The 20339-nt window shown below is 46.9% G+C and overlaps 1 protein-coding gene across 8 annotated transcripts in view; it reads left to right on the forward strand.

Annotated features, from left to right (window-relative positions):
- The first annotated feature begins 6076 nt into the window (after positions 1-6076).
- The window catches only part of AFDN (afadin, adherens junction formation factor), a 114286-nt gene continuing 100023 nt past the window's right edge, over positions 6077-20339 (forward strand). For all 8 annotated transcript variants that reach the window (XM_055536200.1, XM_055536193.1, XM_055536197.1 and 5 more), the window contains exon 1: positions 6077-6401. In XM_055536200.1, coding sequence (XP_055392175.1) covers positions 6297-6401 — 105 coding nt within the window. In that variant the 5' untranslated portion in view covers positions 6077-6296. The remainder of the gene's footprint in view (positions 6402-20339) is intronic.

The raw sequence follows: 20339 nt of genomic DNA on the forward strand, positions 1-20339 counted from the left end.
ATGCTTCTATTTGTTGGAGTACAATTTAATGGGAGTTTGCATTTAAAAATGTTTTCCAACAATTAAAAAAAAAAAGCCAAAGAGACCGATGGAATAAGAGAAAATATTTGCAAATGATATGACAGGCAAGGGCTGACTCTTCAAAATATACGAACAGCTCATCCCACTCAACCAAAAAACCAAACAACTCAATTGAAAAATGGGCAGAAGACCTTAGCAGACATTTCTCCAAAGAAGACATGTAGATGGCCAGTAGGCACATGAAAAGATGCTCAACATCATTTATTATTGCTGCTGCTGCTGCTAAGTCACTTCAGTTGTGTCCGACTCTGTGCGACCCCATAGACGGCAGCCCACCAGGCTCCCCCGTCCCTGGGATTCTCCAGGCAAGAACACTGGGGTGGGTTGCCATTTCCTTCTCCAATGCATGAAAGTGAAAAGTGAAAGTGAAGTCGCTCAGTTGTGTCCGATCCTCAGCGACCGCATGGACTGCAGCCTACCAGGCTCCTCCATCCATGGGATTTTCCAGGCAAGAGTACTGGAGTGGGGTGCCACTGCCTTCTCCGCACTAATTATTAGAGAAATGCAAATTAAAACTACAATGAGGTACCACCTCACACCAACCAGAATGGCCATCACTGGAGAGGGTGTGGAGGAAAGGGCACCGTCCCACACTGCTGAAGGGGACGAAAGCTGGTGCAGCCACTGGGGAAAACAGTATGGAGGGTCCTCAGAAAACGCGAGTTACCGTGTGATCCAGCAACCCCACCCTTGGGGATATGCCCAGAGAAAACTGTAATTCAAAGAGATGCACGCACTTGTATGTTCACAGCAGCACGGTTCACAACAGCCAAGACATAGAGACAATCTAAATGCCCATCAACAGCTGAACGGATAAAAAAGAGGCAGTACATACATACAACGGACACTACTCAGACACGAAAAGAATGAAGTGACGCCATTTGCAGCAACATGGATGCAACCAGAGATGTCAGACCAAGAGAAGAAAGAGAAAGACAAACCCCACGTGGCACCACTTACACATGACATCATATCTGTTGCTTAGTCGCTCAGGCGTGTCAGACTCTTTGGGGACCCCATGGACTATAGCCCACCAGGCTCCTCTGTCCATGCGGATTCTCCAGGCAAGAATACTGGAGTGGGATGCTATGCCCTTCTCCAGGGGAATCTTCCCCACTCAAGGATTGAACCTGCATCTCCATGTATCCTGCACTGCAGGCAGATTCTTTAGTGCTAAGCCACAGGGGAAGCCCAGGGAAGTATATCCAGGGATACTTCAATAAAAAATAACAAACAAAAATATGTTTTCCAGCAAAATCATACATATTCCATGTCTCAGCATATATCATACAATTATATATAACATATAAAAGGTTATATATTTATATCCATAAGTATTATATATATGTGTGTGTATATATATATGCAATATATAAATACCCATTTTATAGCAGAACATGGTATGAGACACAGAGAATAACAGTTAATGTATCTGTACCATTTGTCCTCTTAGGTCTGTTAAGTCACTGATCTTTTTCCTGACACTTTGTGTTTTCTGGAGCCTCTGAAAATTGCTGCAAGAGTCAGCTTTATTACATTCAGTTCATCACAGAACCTAGTTTCCATAGTCTCCTACATTTTCTTTTGCTTTGTTGTATCAGTGGCAGTCGGGTGACGGACTCCTACAGAAGCTGCTCAGGAGCTCAAGACCTCAATTTTAGGAATGAGGCACTCTCATAGCTCCACTGTCCGGGACTGTGGTCCCGAGAATAGGCAAAAGCTGATGGAAAGCTTCCCAGACCTCCAGGCTGAAGACCCTGCCTCGTGAAGACCCCTTGCTCGAGTGCTGGCCCCGGGGGAGCTGGCCGGCAGCTGAGGATGCCGTGTTGGCGGCCCACAGTGTGCCACGCTCAGCAGTTGGGGTGAGGGTCCGACACCCTCTGCACGCAGAGCTCGGTGCTGCACTCAGCGCTGGGAGAGGGGGCAGAGTCAGGAACTGCAAGACAGGCCTGGTCACTGGGGGTCACCGCATGGCATCACTGTACAGCACATCACGAGGGGGAGTGGGCAGTGTCCATGCGCTAAATTCTCCATCTACCACTACACACACAGAACAGATACACACAGACACACAGACACTCACACGCACACAGACACACAATCTGACATACACTCAGACACAGACAGACAGACACACGGGCCATTTTCTTTACACTCAGTGTAAACATCTTATTTATCTGTTTTATATAAATAGATCTGTTTTTTTTTCAGCATTATCTTTAGTTTAAAAATGCTAGAGAACACACACCACGGAAGTCTGAGTTAGTAATATATATATGTATAATATACATATTTTTAAATAAGTAAGATTAAATTCTCATTTTAAGGGCTTTTTATGGCTCTGCTTTCTATGAACTCTACGTAATCTAAAATTTAACTATCAGGAACATTGGAATATAAGGAAGAGAGTATAAAGTATATTTCTTTCAAGTATATATTTCTCCATTTACCCAGTAAAGTAACACATATCCTACTTTTATTTCTTGAGATCTAATCCTCTGGAATTTTTTTTCTTTTTTAAACTGAATTAACCACACTGACCTTCGTAGCCATGGGTTAGGCAAAGGAAGAGTTTGGTTACTTAACTTTTAGATTAGCAAACTAAATTAACTTTCACTGCTTTAGGCTACTAAGGAAGGTGCTCTACCCTAGGAATTCTCCTGTTTGAACCTTTATTATACCCCTTTACTTTTCGTTTAAAGATGATCCTCTGAATTGATATCTACAAGAAAAAGCTTATAAGATGCTTAGTACAATTATAGGATGAAATATTTTAAATTTCGTTAATTTACTGAAATACGAAATCTATTGGTGGCTAGAAAATGACCCATAGGTCATTAAATATAGTTGATATAGTTATACGTAGTTAATATATTTCTATCATTTTTTTCTTCTGAGGTGGTTTAAGCTCCTGATCTTCTCCCTGGCATTTTCTATTTTCCAGAGCCTGTGGCAACTGGGGCAGGAATAAGTTCATTTTGGTTGGTCTCAGAACATGGTTTTCATAATGCTTCAAAACATATTTCTAACTGTTCAAAGCTTAACCAGAATTTTAAAATTATCATTATTTATTTGTCCTTATATAAGATATGACATTGCAAGGTTTTATGTAGATTTGTTTTACAGATATTTAGAATTATTGGTAGGTCAGTGTTAACTTAAACAGGACCTCTTAATTTTCTTAAAATGTAGCTAAAAATAATACTTAAAAAGGAAAACAAAAGGTAAATATATAAATTGGAGAATTAATTTTAAAAAATAGACTCAGATTAAAAAATCTTTTCACCCTCATCCAGTGCAGAGTTGTTTAGCTTCAGTCTGGCCTCTCATTCCACACCTCAGTTCTTATCTACATGGCAGGATTCATCATAAACCCCACACAACTCAATTTTCATATAGCATCTCTTGAATAGCACTTACATGTGATTTCCGAAATGTATCAGAACTCAGCAGCGCAATGAGAACAGAAGATGGAGGGCATGCCTGCTTATTCTTCTCATAGTGTGGCATCAAGATTAACATATGGCTCAGCACATTTTCTTGGGCCTTGAACAATAACAACTAGCAGAGGAATTTGTTACCCTTAAATTTTCATGGCCTAAATAGATAGGGATCTTCATGATTTAAGAACTTCCCTGTAGCTCAAACGGTAAAGAATCTGCCTGCAGTGCAGGAGACCAGGGTTCAATCCCTGGTTCTGGAAGATCCTCTGGAGAAGGAAATGACAACCCACTCCAGTATTCTTGCCTGGAAAAGCCCATGGACAGAGGAGACTGACAGGCTATAGTCCATGGGGTTGCAAAGAGTCGGACACGACTGAGCGACCACACACACACACACACACACACACACACAGTTTAAGAATCATAGGTATTCTATGGGTTTCACCTTGCTTTTAAACCTTTGTCAAGAAACTCACATTGGTTGGGACCTCCTATGAACTGTATGGGCTTATGTGGTGGCTCAGACAGTAAAGAATTCCCCTGCCAAAGCAGAAAACGCAGGTTTGATCCCTGGGTCAGGAAGATCCCCTGGAGAAGGAAATGGCAACCCACTCCAGTATTCTTGCCTGGAGACTCCCATGGACAGAGGAGTTATATGCTCATACACTCATAACACCAATGGGGATTTTTAATAAGTCGAAAAAATGATAATAATGAGCTTTGATTTAGAGCCTTCTCTGCATCAAACTGTAGGCATTTCATGTGTGCTTTATATTTTTATTACAAAAACACCACTACAGGGAGCCCATTTTTATTTTCCAGAAATACTAAATTTTCCACGTGTACTTATTTCAGACACCAGCAACCTAACTGCCAGCTTTGCAAACTCATTTTTTTTCCTCTAACAGCCAAGTGATCCTTGCTAACAGCATCGTCAGGAATAAAGCTCTTACTGTTAGAATTCAGCTGACGATATAGCTGATGACCCTCATGCCATGCGTGCAACCTAGCTGGACAGTTCTGAGCTGTATGGACACTGTGATGTTCACCACAACAAACAAACAAAAAACCAAAATCTCAAAACAGAAAACGATTTGAGTCTATAAAGAAGCACAGGAACTAAAAGGCATAAAGGAACAGAATGTCGGAACAGGGATGTGCTGTTTATACACATATGCTTTTCTGCAAGTCACCACATTTTAATTTTGAGAAAGGAGGCCAGAGATCTATTGAAGAATTCATCCCCCCGTGGCACTGGTTCAACACCGCAGGCTTCTCTGCTGAAAAGCCTCCTTATGAAGCTGAACTGTACCAGTGCTGCAGAAAAGAGAGCTGAAGACAAAACCCAGCAGGGACGATAGAATTCTCATCTTTCCCAGAAAAGAAGAAATCCAATTGGTGGAGAGGAAAATCGTCTCCACGCTGCAAAGGACAAAGTAATGACACAAATAAAGAGGCTCTGTCAAACGCAGCTCGCTGTTTTCATCACTTGGCGTGGTATTTCAGAGATGAGGGCTTTTTGTTCCCACACATCACAGATAAGGCAGGAGGCTGGTTTCACCTGGCCCAGCGCATCACAGAGATCTGTCTGCTGACAGGTGTTCTGCGGCCAGTTTTGTTTTTTTTTAAGGGGTGGGGCACGGGGGAGAGGCAATTGAAAAACCCCTAATGACATAAACATTCCTAAAATGGACAAAACTTGCTCCTGAAATGAATGTGGGGTCTGCGCGGACACCGGGAGCCTGAGAGGCGCCCGCGCAGTAGACAGGCAGCATCTCCCCGCGGGGGCACCTCGGGGGACCCCCTCCCCCGTGGCTGGAAGCCTGTGCTGGGAGAGGACAGGTTTTCCGGTCCACACGTGACCCGGACACCGCGGGACAAACACGGGAGAGGGGGCCCAGCCCCGGGCGGGGTGGACATGGTCACCCCGGAGCTGGCCTGGTCGGGCGCTGCGGGCCCCGTGTGGTCAGCGCGCACAGGGCCTCCGCGCGTCCTGGCCCGGAGGCCTCGACAGCCCAGCGCGCCTGGCCGAACTCGGCTCGCCCGGAGGACCCGGTACCGTCCATCCGAACTCCACCTACGAGCCCGACCCGAGGCCGGCCGACCCAACACATCAGCATATGGACCCAGCCAGCCCATCTGAACCCAGTACCGTCCGAACCCGGCCCCCCGATTGGACCAAACCCGGCCCCCCGATCGGACCTGGTACTGTCCCTCCGAACCCCGCCCACCCATACCCCGGTCGGACCTGCTACCGCCGGTCCAAACCCGGTACCGTCCGAACCCGGCCCGCCCATCTGACGCGGGACCGTCGGTCCGAAGCCGGTACCACCTAAACCCGGCCCGCCCGTCTGAACCCGGTACCCGCCTCTGCATCCGGCACGGTCAGCGCCCGGCACGGCGGTCGGACCCTACCGCCCGCCGGGACCAGCCCCGCCCGGCGCGCGCGCAGCAGCAGCACCTCGCGGAGGCCGGCGGCGCGGGCGGGCGGGGCGCGCGGGCGGGGGCGCGCACGGCGGGCGGGGCGGCGCGGGGCGGGCGCTCGGGGCGCACTCACACCGGCCGGCGGCGGACGCGGGGCCGGCGGACGCGGCCAAGCAGCCCGCGGAGCCGAGAGCCGAGGCGGCCGGGCCGGGGCGCGCGGGGGGCGCAGGGCGCGCGGAGCCGGGAGCGCGGGGCGCCGGCCGGTGGGACCGAGGCGGACAGGCGGCGAGCCGGGCCCGCCGACCCCGGCGCGCGGCCCCTCGGCCGAGCCGACCCCTCGGCCGGAGGATGTCGGCGGGCGGCCGCGACGAGGAGCGGCGGAAGCTGGCCGACATCATCCAGCACTGGAACGCCAACCGACTGGACCTGTTCGAGATCAGCCAGCCCACCGAGGTGCGGGCCGCGGGCGCGGGCGGGGCGCGCTCACCTGCGCGGGGCGGGGGGCGCCTGGACCGGGGGGCGCGGGGCGGGGGCGGGGGGCGCGGCGGGGACGCGGTTGGCGGGGCCCCCGCCCGGAGGACCTTTGTCCCCGGGGCGCGCGGGCGTGTGGCCGGCCGCGGGGCTCGGCGCCGGGCTCGGAGGCCCGGCGCGCACAGCGAATGTCGGGGAAGTTGTTCCGACCGTGCGGCCCCGCTGATAACGCGGCCCGGAATTGAACTCCGCGGAGAGGCGGTCCCTCCCATTCGCTGCCGGCGCTCAGGTGGACGGGCGGGCGCCCCTCCCCGCGCCGGCCGTGCGCGCGGCCGCGGGCCCGGGGGTGGGGAGGGGAGGGGGCTGGGCGGGGGAGGGGAGGGGGAGGGGGAGGGCGAGGGTCGGGAGGGGCAGGGTGTCGAGAGGGGGAGGGGAGGGGAGTCGGGGCGATCGGGTGGGTGGGGGGGCTTTGGGGAGGGGCGGGGGGCGCAGGGCGCGGCGCGCACGGTGGCTCCGGGCCTGGCTAGGGGTAGCCCGCCCTGGGTGTGCTCCTGGAAAAGGAGGAAATCTCGCTTGCCTTCGGCCTGGGACAATGGTAGTTGTTTGTGGCAGAGAGGCTGAAAGAATTCCCAGCAGTTTTCTGTTTTTTAAATAGGTCTCCTCCCCTTGCGTTGGTCTGGGAGAGGTGTGGGAGGGCCGTGGAGGGGAGGGCTCAGGGAGGGACCCTGAGAGCCCATCCTCCAGCCGCGGGAGAGACACCTTACCCGGGACTCGTGTCCTCCTAGGGAATGGTTTTACTAGCATCTATTTCTGATTTGTCCCAGTAGGTAATTACAAGTTAATACTGTTTACTGAAATGCCGTCTTTGGGGCCCCAATCCTGTTGGACGAATTTGAACATTCTCATGAAATTGAATGCCTTATCATTAAACCCCAGTTTATAGTTTTGAGCAAACTTGACTTTTAGCGTCTCAGCGTCTTGATTTTGCCCATGTTGGGGGCGGGGGAGGGGAATCCATTTCTTACGTCTGCACTGGCAGAGCCATTCGTTTTAATACGTAGTTGAATGCCAATATGAATTATTAGGTTCAGGTTGCCAATTGATAAGTTACTCCTGGTTCACAACTCATCTTCTCTAATGATTTTATGAGTTAGGTGCTAGTAAACAAATGAATAATGCGTAGTTGTGTTCATTCATAGGTTTATTAGCAGGTCTTTGAAAAGAGACGTGCAGCCATTTAGCCTTCAGGATTAGGTTGTCTTTCAGAATAATGAGTTCATTTTTCTTTTTTCTGGTTTAAAAAATTCAGATGTAAAATATTTTGGTACATAGTTGTTTTGTTTTTCTGTTTGAATGGACCTATTTATAATTTTTTTTTTTTTTTTTTTCAGAAATTTCCCAACTCTGGTTGAGAAAAGGAATCTTTTTTTCACTTTAGTGATAGATAATTCAGTTTACTCTTTGGGATTCTGAATGCACTGGCATTTTAAAAAATCCTGAATCAGAAACACAGTTGATTTTATTAAATTCTGTTTTTAAGCACTTGGTTGAGACTTCTCCTGTCCTTTCTGAGATACACTATCTGAGTAGTTTTTAAAGTAAAACTGGCCTGTCATTCAGAGAACTATGTTTTTTCTGGTTATTCTGCGGGTGAAAAGTTGCTATGCAGATGTTGAAGCAAAGCAAAAGTTGAAGGACATTTCAGGCAAATGATTATATATTTCATTTAGAAATGGCAACGCACTCCAGTGTTCTTGCCTGGAGAGTCCCATGTAAAGAGGAGCCTGGTGGGCTGCAGTCCACGGGGTTGCGGAAGTGTCAGGCATGACTTAGCAACAAGACACAATAGCCTCCCCGCTTACACCTGAACATGTCTAGAAATGGTCCTCCAAGATTATATTAGAAAGTGTTTCTTGATGAAATAAGTTGGCTTTTTAAAATATCCGTGTTGTCTTCTTCGCTCTTGCATTATGTCTAGTACCTGGTTTACACTTCCATTCTTTGTTTTCTGGAGAGCCTTTGCCTGCTGTATGTGTCTGTTTATTCTGGCCTTTGGAAGTTTAAGCTTCACATTTAGCATGTGTTTTTCATTATCATGAAGGTAAACTAAAGTTAATAATTCCCTAAATCAATATTTTAAAGCCAGTGGATTCAAGTTGCTTTATCTAAACTTTTTTGTCTGAACTTTTTTTAATATCTGGGAAACGATGAATTTTTCACTCTATTTGTCCATCACAAATAATTTTCCTTGTAAGAATGTAACATCATACTGGCCTTTATTATGGTCAGTAAATGTTGAGCAACTTTACTTCAGAATTTGATTTGTAAAAATAAGTTGTAAGGCATGTATTTATATATTTGGAGAGGCTTTTTTATGTACGTATATGAGAGTGTAGTTGTTGGTTTGTGTTCTTTTGGCAGCTTTTTTGGAGGGGTCACAGTGAGTGACCTGAAGTTGCTCTTTTAGACCCCATGGACTGCAGCCTACCAGGCTCCTCTGTCCATGGGATTTTCCAGGCAAAAGTACTGGAGTGGGCTGCCATTTCCTTTTTCAGAGGATCTTCCCGACCCAGGGATCAAACCCCGGTCTCCCGCATCGTAGGCAGACTCTTTCTGGGCTGAGCCACCAGGGAAGCCTCTGTTACCAAATTACAGAACTACTGACCGTCTGTGGTAGGTGGTTTCAGGCAGTATTGCTAACTTCTGATCTGGGGTGTTTATGTTTAGGGAGACGATAAGCTTGGCTCTTTGGATTACTCTCTCTCTTAAAGAAAATTAGAATATGTTCTAACTTCAGCTTCGTTAAGTTTGCTTTGTATTCACCTTTGTATGCAGAAGGGCTTCCAAAGAAGAAACAGACTATATTTTATCATTGTGTGTTTTTCATCCCTGATTATATTTAAAAAGAAAGTTGGTGATCTAAACTTAGAGTCAGTGCTTTATCACCAAGAAATTGATATTAAGCTGAATTAATATCTTGATTACCATGGAGACCTATAGTGCTTGATAATGCTTATAAGAGCTTCTTAGTCCCGCCTGTCCTTGTCTTATTTTTAATGTTAAGCCTTCACTTCTTTTAGGGGTTTCTGATAATTTATCATAGCAGAGTTCTTGTTGCTAATCTCTGTACTTCCTCAGAAGAAGGCTTCTCTGGTTACCCAAAAGTCTGCGTGCTGTTGGGTGTTCCGTTGTTTAGCTAATTTTGTCATTGTAGCCATTGGTTTTGTCTGAATCATTCTCTGATTGCATGAAGGCGAGAGCTTAGCATTTTATTGTTTGAATTGTCAATTTTATGTCTGTCACATGGTGCGTGCTCAGTGAATACTTTGTGAAAAGAATGCTGAATGTGGTTTCCTTTTTGTGTACCTTTATTCTTGACTACACAGGAAAGTGAGCTTTTTAAAAGCTTAGTGAAATTGTCTGTTAGACTGTTAAATATTTGTCGTTTCATGTCTTATTCTTCTGCATCAACTTTACACCTGAATGCAAAACCTGTGCTACGTAGTTAGTTGACCACTTCACTTTTGTGAGATATGTATTACTTATTGAATTCATTGCCTTTTTTTGGCATCGATGGGAAAAAGGTTAACCTAGAATTTTTGTGGACACCCCTCCATTCTTTATTGAAGGTGGATATGTTATACTTTGGTACTCTGATTAGTCTGGAGAAGTACTGTGGTGCTTCACACGACCCAGACCACCCCGAGGTGTGTGTGAAAAACAACTCGTAGTTTCTCAGCAGAGGTGGAGGAGGAAGTCTTCAGATGAGGTCGTAGTAAGTGCGTAATTTGGAGCTTGAACTGGGCTTCCCTGGTGGCTCAGATGGTAAAGAATCCACCTGCAATGTGGGAGACCTGGGTTTGATCCCTGGGTCAGGAACATCATCTGGAGGAGGGCATGGCGACCCACTTCAGTATTCTTTCCTGGAGAATCCCATGGACGGAGGAACCTGGTGGGCTACAGTCCATGGGGTCGCTAAGAGTCGGACATGACTAAGCAAATAAGCACAGAGTTTAATCTATATTTTGGACTAATGCTTAGGTTGTAACTATGCTTTATCATACAACTTAACTATATTTGAGACTGTTTTGGAAACAGCAGTTGTATTATTAAACCTTGGTACTTCGGAAGATCTGGTGACTAGTGTGTGATGAGATAGGCAGCTGCCACTGATGTGTTTTTAGTATTTATAGGCATCTCTATTCCTTTAAAAAAATTTTTTTTTCTTCTGTAGTAATTGGTTGTGGTTTGTGTTTGTGGGTGTGAGGTCAGGGCACGCTGTCTCCTTACCTTGACTTGAAGCTGCATCTCGACCAGCTTCACTTTGCTGTGTTCCTGCCAACGAAGCAGTAATTGTTCCTTTATGTGGTTTATGGACTTAATGGAATGTAAACGTTGTAAATACAGGCATTTCTAGAATTGCCAGATTTTGATTGTGGTTAATAGTAGAATACAGAGCTCCAGTACTTTGGCTACCTTGTGCGAAGAGCTGATTCACTGGAAAAGACCCTGATGCTGGGAAACATTGAAGGCAGGAGAAGGAGGGGGTGACAGGATGAGATGATTGGATGGCATCACCAGCTCAGTGGCCATGAGTTTAAGCAAATTCTGGGAGATGGTGAAGCACAGGGAAGCCTGGTGTGCTGCAGTCCATGGAGTTGCAAAGAGACACCATTTAACAACCAAACAGCAGCAATAGTTGAATAGCAGAACTTTCATATTCGCGAAAAAATTTGATTCACAGAAAACTAGGATATGATACCAAGTTGGTGGGATGTTTAAGAGAAAAAGGCTTAGGGTTATGTCAATAGGGATTTAATTGAGTAATTGTAGTAGATAAAGCATTATTATTAGTGGTTGGTTATTATTCTGGTGGCATAATCTGTTTATAAACAGTTTTGCCAGACTTGAACTTGATGTAGTATCAGAAAACACTAGTAGATAATATAGCAGTTATTTTGGTAGACGCTTGCTTTCCTCTATTGTACATAAAATAGACGCGAACAGTATTCATGTAACATAAACTGAACTGACCTCTTCAGTGAAGACATGCTCAGGTGGAGTCTGCAGTCTTCGCTCCTGGTTTTTTTGTCGCTTTTGGTTCCCTGGCTGGTCTTGCTTCCGGTGCGCTCAGTAACCGTGCCGACGCCCAGGACAGTGGCGGGAACGTGCGTGACCTGTGGTCGTAGGTTAGACTAAGCAGCCTGCCCGCTGCCCCCCACGCTGGGGGAGGACGCGTCACCCTTGAGTCTGTCTGAGCCCCCGACCACGGTGCAAACAGCGGACCGGGCTTCCACAGGGGCTCTGGTCTCCCCCGGCTCCCTGCAGACCCCCAGCCCAGCCCAGCCCAGCCCGAGAGCTGCGTGGAGGGCCTGGCCCGCGACACCCTGCTCATGCTCACTGTTGTCTGGTGGGTTTGCCGTATTCTGAGTCACGGCTTAATAGTTCTCTGTTGCTCCATTTCATACTTGTTCTGTTAAAGGAAAGTCAGGCTCCCGCTCTCCACTAGTTTAAACCATTTGTTCCTTTAAAGAACGTACTTTCTCTGTATCCTTGTCGGCTAATAGTGGTACTTCCCATGGTGACTTACTGTTCTTTTTATTTCCTGAGTCTTGCAGGAGAGCCAGCACAATTTCTAACTTGTGATTTCTTTTTGTGCTGCTGTTACTGGCTTTTGGTGTGGAGGCTGGAGGTTGCCAGTTTCCCCCTTTTGCTTTGAGTCTGGACTAGTTCTACATGGTTGGTAGAGAAAATGGTCTGGGAGCAACAGTACAATCAAATATTTAAAAACCACTGTGTTCTTAAAAGCATGTGCCTCTCTCCATATACATACTTAGTTCTGGACCTTGGGAATATGTCTTGCAGAGACATTATTTTTAGGTAGGTGTTGATATTATTTTCTGAATAAATTTCTGAGTGCTCCAGATTTACAGAAAAAAGCTTGTAAAATCTACCCTGGTTTTATATAAGTTTATAGTGTACCATTATTACACATGAGCTTCTTAATGAGTTCCTAGGTTATCTTACATTTTTCACTGTAATGTATTTTTGTGTTGGCAAATACTTGGGGGGCATTATTGGTGTGATTATTTCTAAGAGACATGGATAATAAAAGTTAAGAGTCAGTTTTATGAAGATTTCTGCTTTGAGCCTAAGTGTTTCCGTTTCTGGTACTAATTCTCCGTTGGAAGATTGTTTTAAATCTTTTTCCTCTTGTTCGGTTAACACCCATTTGTCTGTTTTGCACTTTGAATGGGTCTTGTACCCACGTGTGGCTTTGGGCCATGGAGCACTGACCACTTTGAAAATACAGGTTCTCTGAGTTATGTGGATTTTCCCCACATGTTGATACATTTCTTTAAACCATATAAAAATAGCCCATTTGTTAATATCAGCATTGACTAGAAAAATCTTAAGTGTTGGGAAGCCTCCCTCATAGCTCAGTTGGTAAAGAATCTGCCTGCAATGCAGGAAAGCCGGGTTCGAGCCCTGGGTCGGGAAGATCCCTGGAGAAGGAAACGGCACCCCGCTGCAGCGTTCTTGCCTGGAGAATCTCATGGACAGAGGAGCCTGTGGGCTACAGTCAATAGCGTCGCAAGAGTCGGACACTACTTGGTGGCTAAACCCGCACCACCAAGCGCGGTGCTGGAGACCCGTTTTCGGACAAGGGAGTCCCTGTCCAAGCTCAGGTGTGCTGGTCGCTGGCGGCCCTTGCAGGAAGGGGCTCGCTTCCCTGGTCTCGGAGGAGAGGCCGAGCCCTCGAAGCCAGGGTGCGCCCTCAGCTCTCCGAGGTGGATGTGGTTTTCCGTGAGAAACGTGCCTCGTTTGGTCCGCTGCCCACGGGCTTTCCGGGACGTTCGCTGGGCTCTGACGAGCAGCCCTGGTCCTTCATGCGCGGTTTGCACTTTAGCAAGTAGGGTGCCGGACCGAGGTGCTTGAGTCCACGTCTGATAAGACTGATCGTCCCTCCAGTTGCATCAGAGGCAGTCCTGAGCGAGACGGGCCCTCTTTAGCCGTGGCTGCCGCAGGGACGGGCGCCCCACTGTGGTCGGCGCGCTGAGCCCGCGGGTTGCGCCGGCCGCCCCCTGCCGGCCGCCGCTGCCAGGCTCCAGCCTGTGGGCCTAGGAGAGCGTCTGACCTCACCGCGGACCTGAGAGGGGCCAGGGCCTCCTGCCTTAGTGTGAGCCGCTGCCTGGAACACGTGGAGATTGCTTTTAAGAGTTTTGGTTTCAGCTCATTTTTGAAACATTCTAAGGCAGATATTAAAGTCTATATTCTTGGTATTTTCCGACTAGGGCTATACAGTTAACAGATACATATCATTTAAAGTTGAATGTAATTCTCCTTATGATAGAAAGATAGGTTTTAACATATATTCATTTATTTTGCATATATTTACTTATTTTTATTTATAAATACCTATTTTCATTTGTTGTTGTTTAGTCATGTCTGACTCTGTGCAACCCCATGGACTGCAGCACACCAGGCTTCCCTGTCCTTCATCATCTCCCAAAGCCTACTCAAACTCATGTCCATCGAGTCGGTGATGCCATCCAACCATCTCATCCTCTGTCATCCCCTTCTTCTCCTGCCTTCAATCTTTCCCAGCATCAGGGTCTTTTCCAGTGTGTTAATTCCTTGCATCAGGTGGCCAAATTATTAGTTTCAACTTCAGCATCAATCCTTCCAATGAATATTCAGGACTGATTTCTTTTAGGATGGACTGGTTGGATCTCCTTGCAGTCCAAGGGACTCTCAAGAGTCTTCTCCAACACCACACAGTTGAAAAGCATCAGTTCTTCACAGTCAGCCTTCTTTATGGTCCAATTCTCACATCCATACATGACTACTGGAAAAATAGAAAAATTTGAATTTGTAAGATGCAAGCATGTACATTTTTGCTGTTGAGAGATACTGGCTACAACCTAGCTGAAGGGTGACTGAAGTTACATTGCTCTGATTCACTCGGGCTGTGGTGTGGCCCACTTCCTCCTGGTCAGTGTCTAGTTCTGAGCGTTGGAGTCTGATATTCTGGGTAACCTGGTTGGTAGCTGTGTCGCTGATGTGGGCTCTGTCTTCTGGCACTTGTCCGTGCTTCCAGGCCTCCCCTTCCAAGCTTGCACTCTGCACGATGCCAGCGACCGACCCTGAGAGGGCTTTCTCCTGCTGGGTTTGGCTGTGCTCCCCCATAGCGTTACTGTCTCTCCGGAGAGAGACAGACCGCACAGATTAGTGTTTATATTCTAAGATCCGCCATGCACGACATGGGATTTTAATACTTATAAATAGTATGTGAGCATACTACTTGTAAAAATGCATATGGCGAAAACAAAATAGGAGAATATTGAATTTATGTTAAAGGTTACCAACACTTAAGATTAATTTATCTACTCAGTGGCAACTTTTTGCAGCAGATATGTTGTGCTGTTCTTTCATGGTGAGGTGTGAGTTCATTTGAAGCTTTGGTGACCATTTTCTTTTTATAGGTAGTATTACTAAATCATTTTGATGGAGCACTGTTTTTAACCACATAATGACACATATTTATTAATAGACATGTTGTTTTAATTTGCCAGAGTAATACAATACAGATCTGAAACCTGAGTTGCTGAATAAGTGAATCTGTGAATGGCTCCTTTGTAGATGAGCTGGGCTTGTCTTATTACTCAGGAGGGTCCTGCCCAGAGCACCGTGGACAGTATCTTCACCATGGTTCATGTTGAGGACCTCAAGTATTTTGAAATATGTTTTTAATTCTGTTTTGGCAAAGGTGGCCTTGTAGACTTCATAGAATAATTCGTGTGTTTTTATGCCAAACTTGTTGATTTCAGTTTTTAAAAATAATTTTTTATAACTACCCTTATGGCAGAAAGTGAAGAGGAACTAAAAAGCCTCTTGATGAAAGTGAAAGTGGAGAGTGAAAAAGTTGGCTTAAAGCTCAACATTCAGAAAACGAAGATCGTGGCATCCGGTCCCATCACTTCATGGGAAATAGATGGGGAAACAGTGGAAACAGTGTCAGACTTTTTCTGGGCTCCAAAATCACTGCAGATGGTGACTGCAGCCATGAAATTAAAAGACGCTTACTCCTTGGAAGGAAAGTTATGACCAACCTAGACAGCATATTCAAAAGCAGAGACATTACTTGGCCAGCAAAGGTCCGTCTAGTCAAGGCTATGGTTTTTCCTGTGGTCATGTATGGATGTGAGAGTTGGACTGTGAAGAAGGCTGAGCGCCGAAGAATTGCTGCTTTTGAACTGTGGTGTTGGAGAAGACTCTTGAGAGTCCCTTGGACTGCAAGGAGATCCAACTAGTCCATTCTGAAGGAGATCAGCCCTGGGATTTCTTTGGAAGGAATGATGCTAAAGCTGAAACTCCAGTACTTTGGCCACCTCATGCAAAGAGTTGACTCATTGGAAAAGACTCTGATGCTGGGAGGATTTGGGGCAGGAGGAGAAGGGGACGACAGAGGATGAGATGGCTGGATGGCATCACTGACTCGATGGACGTGAGTCTGAGTGAACTCCGGGAGTTGGTGATGGACAGGGAGGCCTGGTGTGCTGCGATTCATGGGGTCGCAAAGAGTCAGACATGACTGAGAGACTGATCTGATCTGATCTGATAACCTTCATTAAACTGTTATTTGGAAATGTCAAGAACAGTAAAATTAAGGCCAGTAAATCTGGAAAAGCACTAAAAAATTTTATGATGATGTTTTATGGTTTATTTTTGAAGTATATTCTTGAAAATGTTGTTAGACATGAAGGAGTTAAGGCATTTGCTTTCTTTGTATTATGAAAATTGTATGTTTCTTTTGAATATTTGGGAAATGTTTGAAGTATACATACTTAGTTATTAATTACTTGCATTTTTAACCCAGTACTGGATCATTTGTTATTGATCATGTTATTAAGTTTACAGTTTTTGTCGGGAATCCAGTTTTTAGAAGCTTTGTAGGTTGTTGTGATGATCGCTGTGAGAGGTAACATTCTGTGGGTGTGTAGTGTCTGTGTGCTTGCCATTCGTGTGAGTGCGTTGCCTGTATCACCTCCCTTAGTTTTCAGAGCAGTCCTGTAGGTGGGCGGACAGCTGGTAAGCTGGGGGCAGTGATGTGCCCAGGTCTCATGGTTCTGGAACAGAGCGTTCCTGTAACTCAGCACTGCGGACTCTGAAGGTGTAGGATCACTGCAACAAAAACAGTGCCTGCAGGTTTTATAGAAAAATAATTCATAAGTAGAACAACTTAGAGCATAATTTTAAGAATAACCAGAGGTATGATACAATGAAACGTTACATGTATATGTATATATATCTTCTATTAGGTAGGTACAAAAGTAATTGCGATTTTGGACTGAACTTTAAATGATTATAACTGGGCTCAAATACATCGTTTTTAACCAAAATAGAAACCATTACAGTCAACACATTTGTGCCAGTCTGTTTGTTCCTGCAGCGTAAAAACCCGTGCTTTGGGACCTGAGGAGCTCTTGGAGAGCATCTTCTGCCTCCTGCTGGTTGTGGGAGCGTTTTCCCTGCAGAACTTTGTTGAGATGCTTGAAGAAGTGGTGGAGGTCAGATGAATATGGCAGATGGGGCAAAACTTGGTAGCCCAATTTGTCAGCTTTTGAGGTGCTGGTTGTGCAACGTGTGGTTGAGCGTTGCCACACGTGGAGGAGGACTGGGCCCTTTCTGTTGACCGGTGCTGCCTGCAGGCGTTGGCAGTTTTCGCTGCGTCTCATCGATTTGCTGAGCATACTTAGATGTAGTGGTTTTGCCAGTGTTTAGAAAGCTGTAGTGGATCAGACCGGCAGCAGACCCCCAACAGTGACCGTGAATTTTTTGGTACAAGTTTGGCTTTGGGAAGTGCTTTGGAGCTTCTTCTCAGTCCAGCCACTGAGCTGGTCATCGCCAGTTTTATAAAATCCACTTTTCGTCACATGTCACAATGCAATCAAGAACCAGTTCATTGTTGTTGCAGAATAAGAGAAGACAACACTTTAAAATGACAGGTTTTCAGAATTGAAAGAGACACGTGTACCCCAATGTTCATTGCAGCACTGTTTATAATAGCCAGGACATGGAAGCAACCTAGATGTCCATCGGCAGACGAATGGATAAGAAAGCTGTGGTACATATACACAATGGAGTATTACTCAAGCATTAAAAAGAATGCATTTGAATCAGTTCTAATGAGGTGGATGAAACTGGAGCCTATTATACAGAGCGAAGTAAGCCAGAAAGAAAAACACCAATACAGTATACTAATGCATATGTATGGAATTTAGAAAGATGGCAATGATAACCCTATATGTGACACAGCAAAAGAGACACAGATGTATAGAACAGTCTTTTGGACTCTGTAGGTGAGGGCGAGGGTGGGATGATTTGAGAGAATAGCATTGAAACATGTGTATTACCATATGTGAAACAGATCGCCAGTCCAGGTTCGATGCAGGGTGCTCGGGGCTGGTGCAGTGGGATGACCCTGAGGGATGGGATGGGGAGGGAGCTAAGAGGGGGGTCAGGATGGGAACACATATGCACCCATGGCTGATTCATGTGAATGTACGGCAAAAACCACCACAATATTGTAAAGTAATTAGCCTCCAATTAAAATAAAAAATAAATAAAAATAAATAAATACAATAACAGGTTTTTTTGGTCAGCTCCCGAGGCATCCACTTATAAGCTTTTTCACTTTTCCAGTTTGCCTCCAATGCTGAATGACTGTCGAGTGGTCGACATTGAGTTCTTCAGCAGCTCCCCTTGTAGTTGTAAGGAGATCAGCTTCGATGGTTGTTGACAGTTACCCGTTGTCGGCTTCCGATGGCCGGCCACCCTGCCCCTCGTCTTCAAGGCCCTTGTCGCCTTTGCAGATCTTCTTGGACCCCCCACTGCGCTGCATGTTCATTGGCAGTTCCTGCCCAAAAGTGTTGATGCTGCGAGTCGTCTCCATTGCTTTACGACCCATTTTGAACTCGAATAAAAAAATCGCTTGAATTTTTTATCTAACATCATTTCTGTAGTCTAAAATAAATATAAAATAGCAGGTAATAAGTTGTTGGCAAAAAGAACATAAAGCAAGAGATGTGTGCTGAGATGAGTGGCAGCCGTATCTAACAATGTGTTCCAGCGTCAGGAAGGCCTGCCAGTGCCGCTCCACAGCTGGCTTTTGCACCAACCCGGATATAAATGTGAGTGTATGGGTTGGAAGGCCTTGCTGTGCCTTATCTTTAGATGGGTGAGGGTGCTGTGTGGTCAGCGTGGAGTGGGCGCCCATCTTTTCTCGCTGTCTGCAGACCTGGACAGCTTGTGTCTTGCACGGTCACCAGCAGCTGGAGTGTGAAATGTGTCCGAGATGGAGCAGTCTCCTGTCCCCAGGGAGACACAGGTGGCCTGCGCTCCCCGAGGCTGGGGTCCTGCCGCGTGGAGACCCTGCTCCGGCCGCAGGGTGCGGCCTGGGTCCGGTGTCTCCTCATCTGGCCCCTTGCTTCCTGAAGGGCCTCCAGCCCCTGGGTCCGGGTGTGGCCCTGACCCTCCCTGGTCTGAGCCTGAAATGGAGTGACAGGCGAAACCTGTTTGCCCCGCTGACTCTGCCTTCCCAGGGTGCTGTTTACATATTAACTAGCAATTTCCCCAGGTGACACTGCGGTTTCAGCAGAGTCCTCTGGAGCTGTTCCCTGCTTGTTGCTGACGATTCTAACTAACATCTCCCGAGTAAATAGTTGCCCTTCCCAACATGGAAGGGAGGATTTCAGACCAAACGGCCGTTTCAGGGGGCCTCCCGGATCACGCTCTTCCTTCTCTGCTCAGGAGCCTGTTTCCTCCTCTTGAAGGAGACAGTAAAGCGTGGAGGAGCTTCCTCGGTGGGAGCTGAGTGTGCTTTTCTTTTACGAGTCAGGGACTGAATACTTGACTTGGGGAGCTGCACATCTGCTGCCCGGGTTTGCGAGGCCAGCGGCCTCGGCGTGCTCCCTGAGCTGGTCTCCCAGGATGGCTGGACGCAGGGAACTTCAGCTTGGCACCCGCCCTGCTGTCTGTGTCTGTACCACTTTGAGGTTGCGTTTGCCTCTAGAGTCTTGTGGCTCATATTCCAGTGCAAAATGTAATTTAGCGTTAAGGTTATTAGTGTTTTTCACCGAGTGTCCTAAACTACCAAATACTACACGTTTGTGGTTTGCACAGCTTCTAAGCAAGTTTCCAATGCTCAGAAATGTTCCATGTATTAGTCTAATGACATTTTTAGACATTTTATATTAGTGTGTGTGGTTACAAAAGCGCGTGATTGGTACCAGCAGCTTGATTCTTGAGAAACCGGGCAGATTTTACATTAAATAGAGTGATAGTTGCTGTTTGCTTCTATGAACGTCTGAGCAAAAAATTCAGAAACGGTTATGTACTTAGCTCGGGGCCTGAGTGTTGTGAGAAATTGCTTCTGTGGCATATCTGTGTTTATTTCTTTTTTTTTAGTGGCTCAGTGCTTTTAAAATGATGACATTGAAGCCCTTCTCTCGGGTCTGTCATTGGGCCGGTGCAGCGGTCATTCGTTCAGCGTGGTTTTCCAAGTGCCCGCTGTGCTTTAGGTGCTGTGTGCAGGGCGGCCTGCCCTGCCATCCGGGGTGGGAGTGAGGGGGCTGCCCGGCGTCAGGGGTACCCTCAGGCGCCCTCGGCCTCCAGCTGCAGCTCCCTTGGCGCTCACCTCCACGGCCAGTCCCTGCGAGCCCCGTGCACCCTTGTGCTTTCCGCAGCGGCTCCCGTCTGAGTGTGCAAGAGCACTGGGAGGTGTGTCTGGAGCACAGTGCGCGCGCCCCGTCTGGGTCCTGAGGAGCAGGCACCCTGTGCAGCCGTTGACGTGGATCTTCGGATGACAGGAACCTTCCCTGTGGTTCTGCGGAGGGCGTTCCTGGCCAAGAGCCTGAC

This window comes from Bubalus kerabau, chromosome 9 (genome assembly GCF_029407905.1).
Source record: "Bubalus kerabau isolate K-KA32 ecotype Philippines breed swamp buffalo chromosome 9, PCC_UOA_SB_1v2, whole genome shotgun sequence".
NCBI lineage: Eukaryota > Metazoa > Chordata > Mammalia > Artiodactyla > Bovidae > Bubalus > Bubalus kerabau.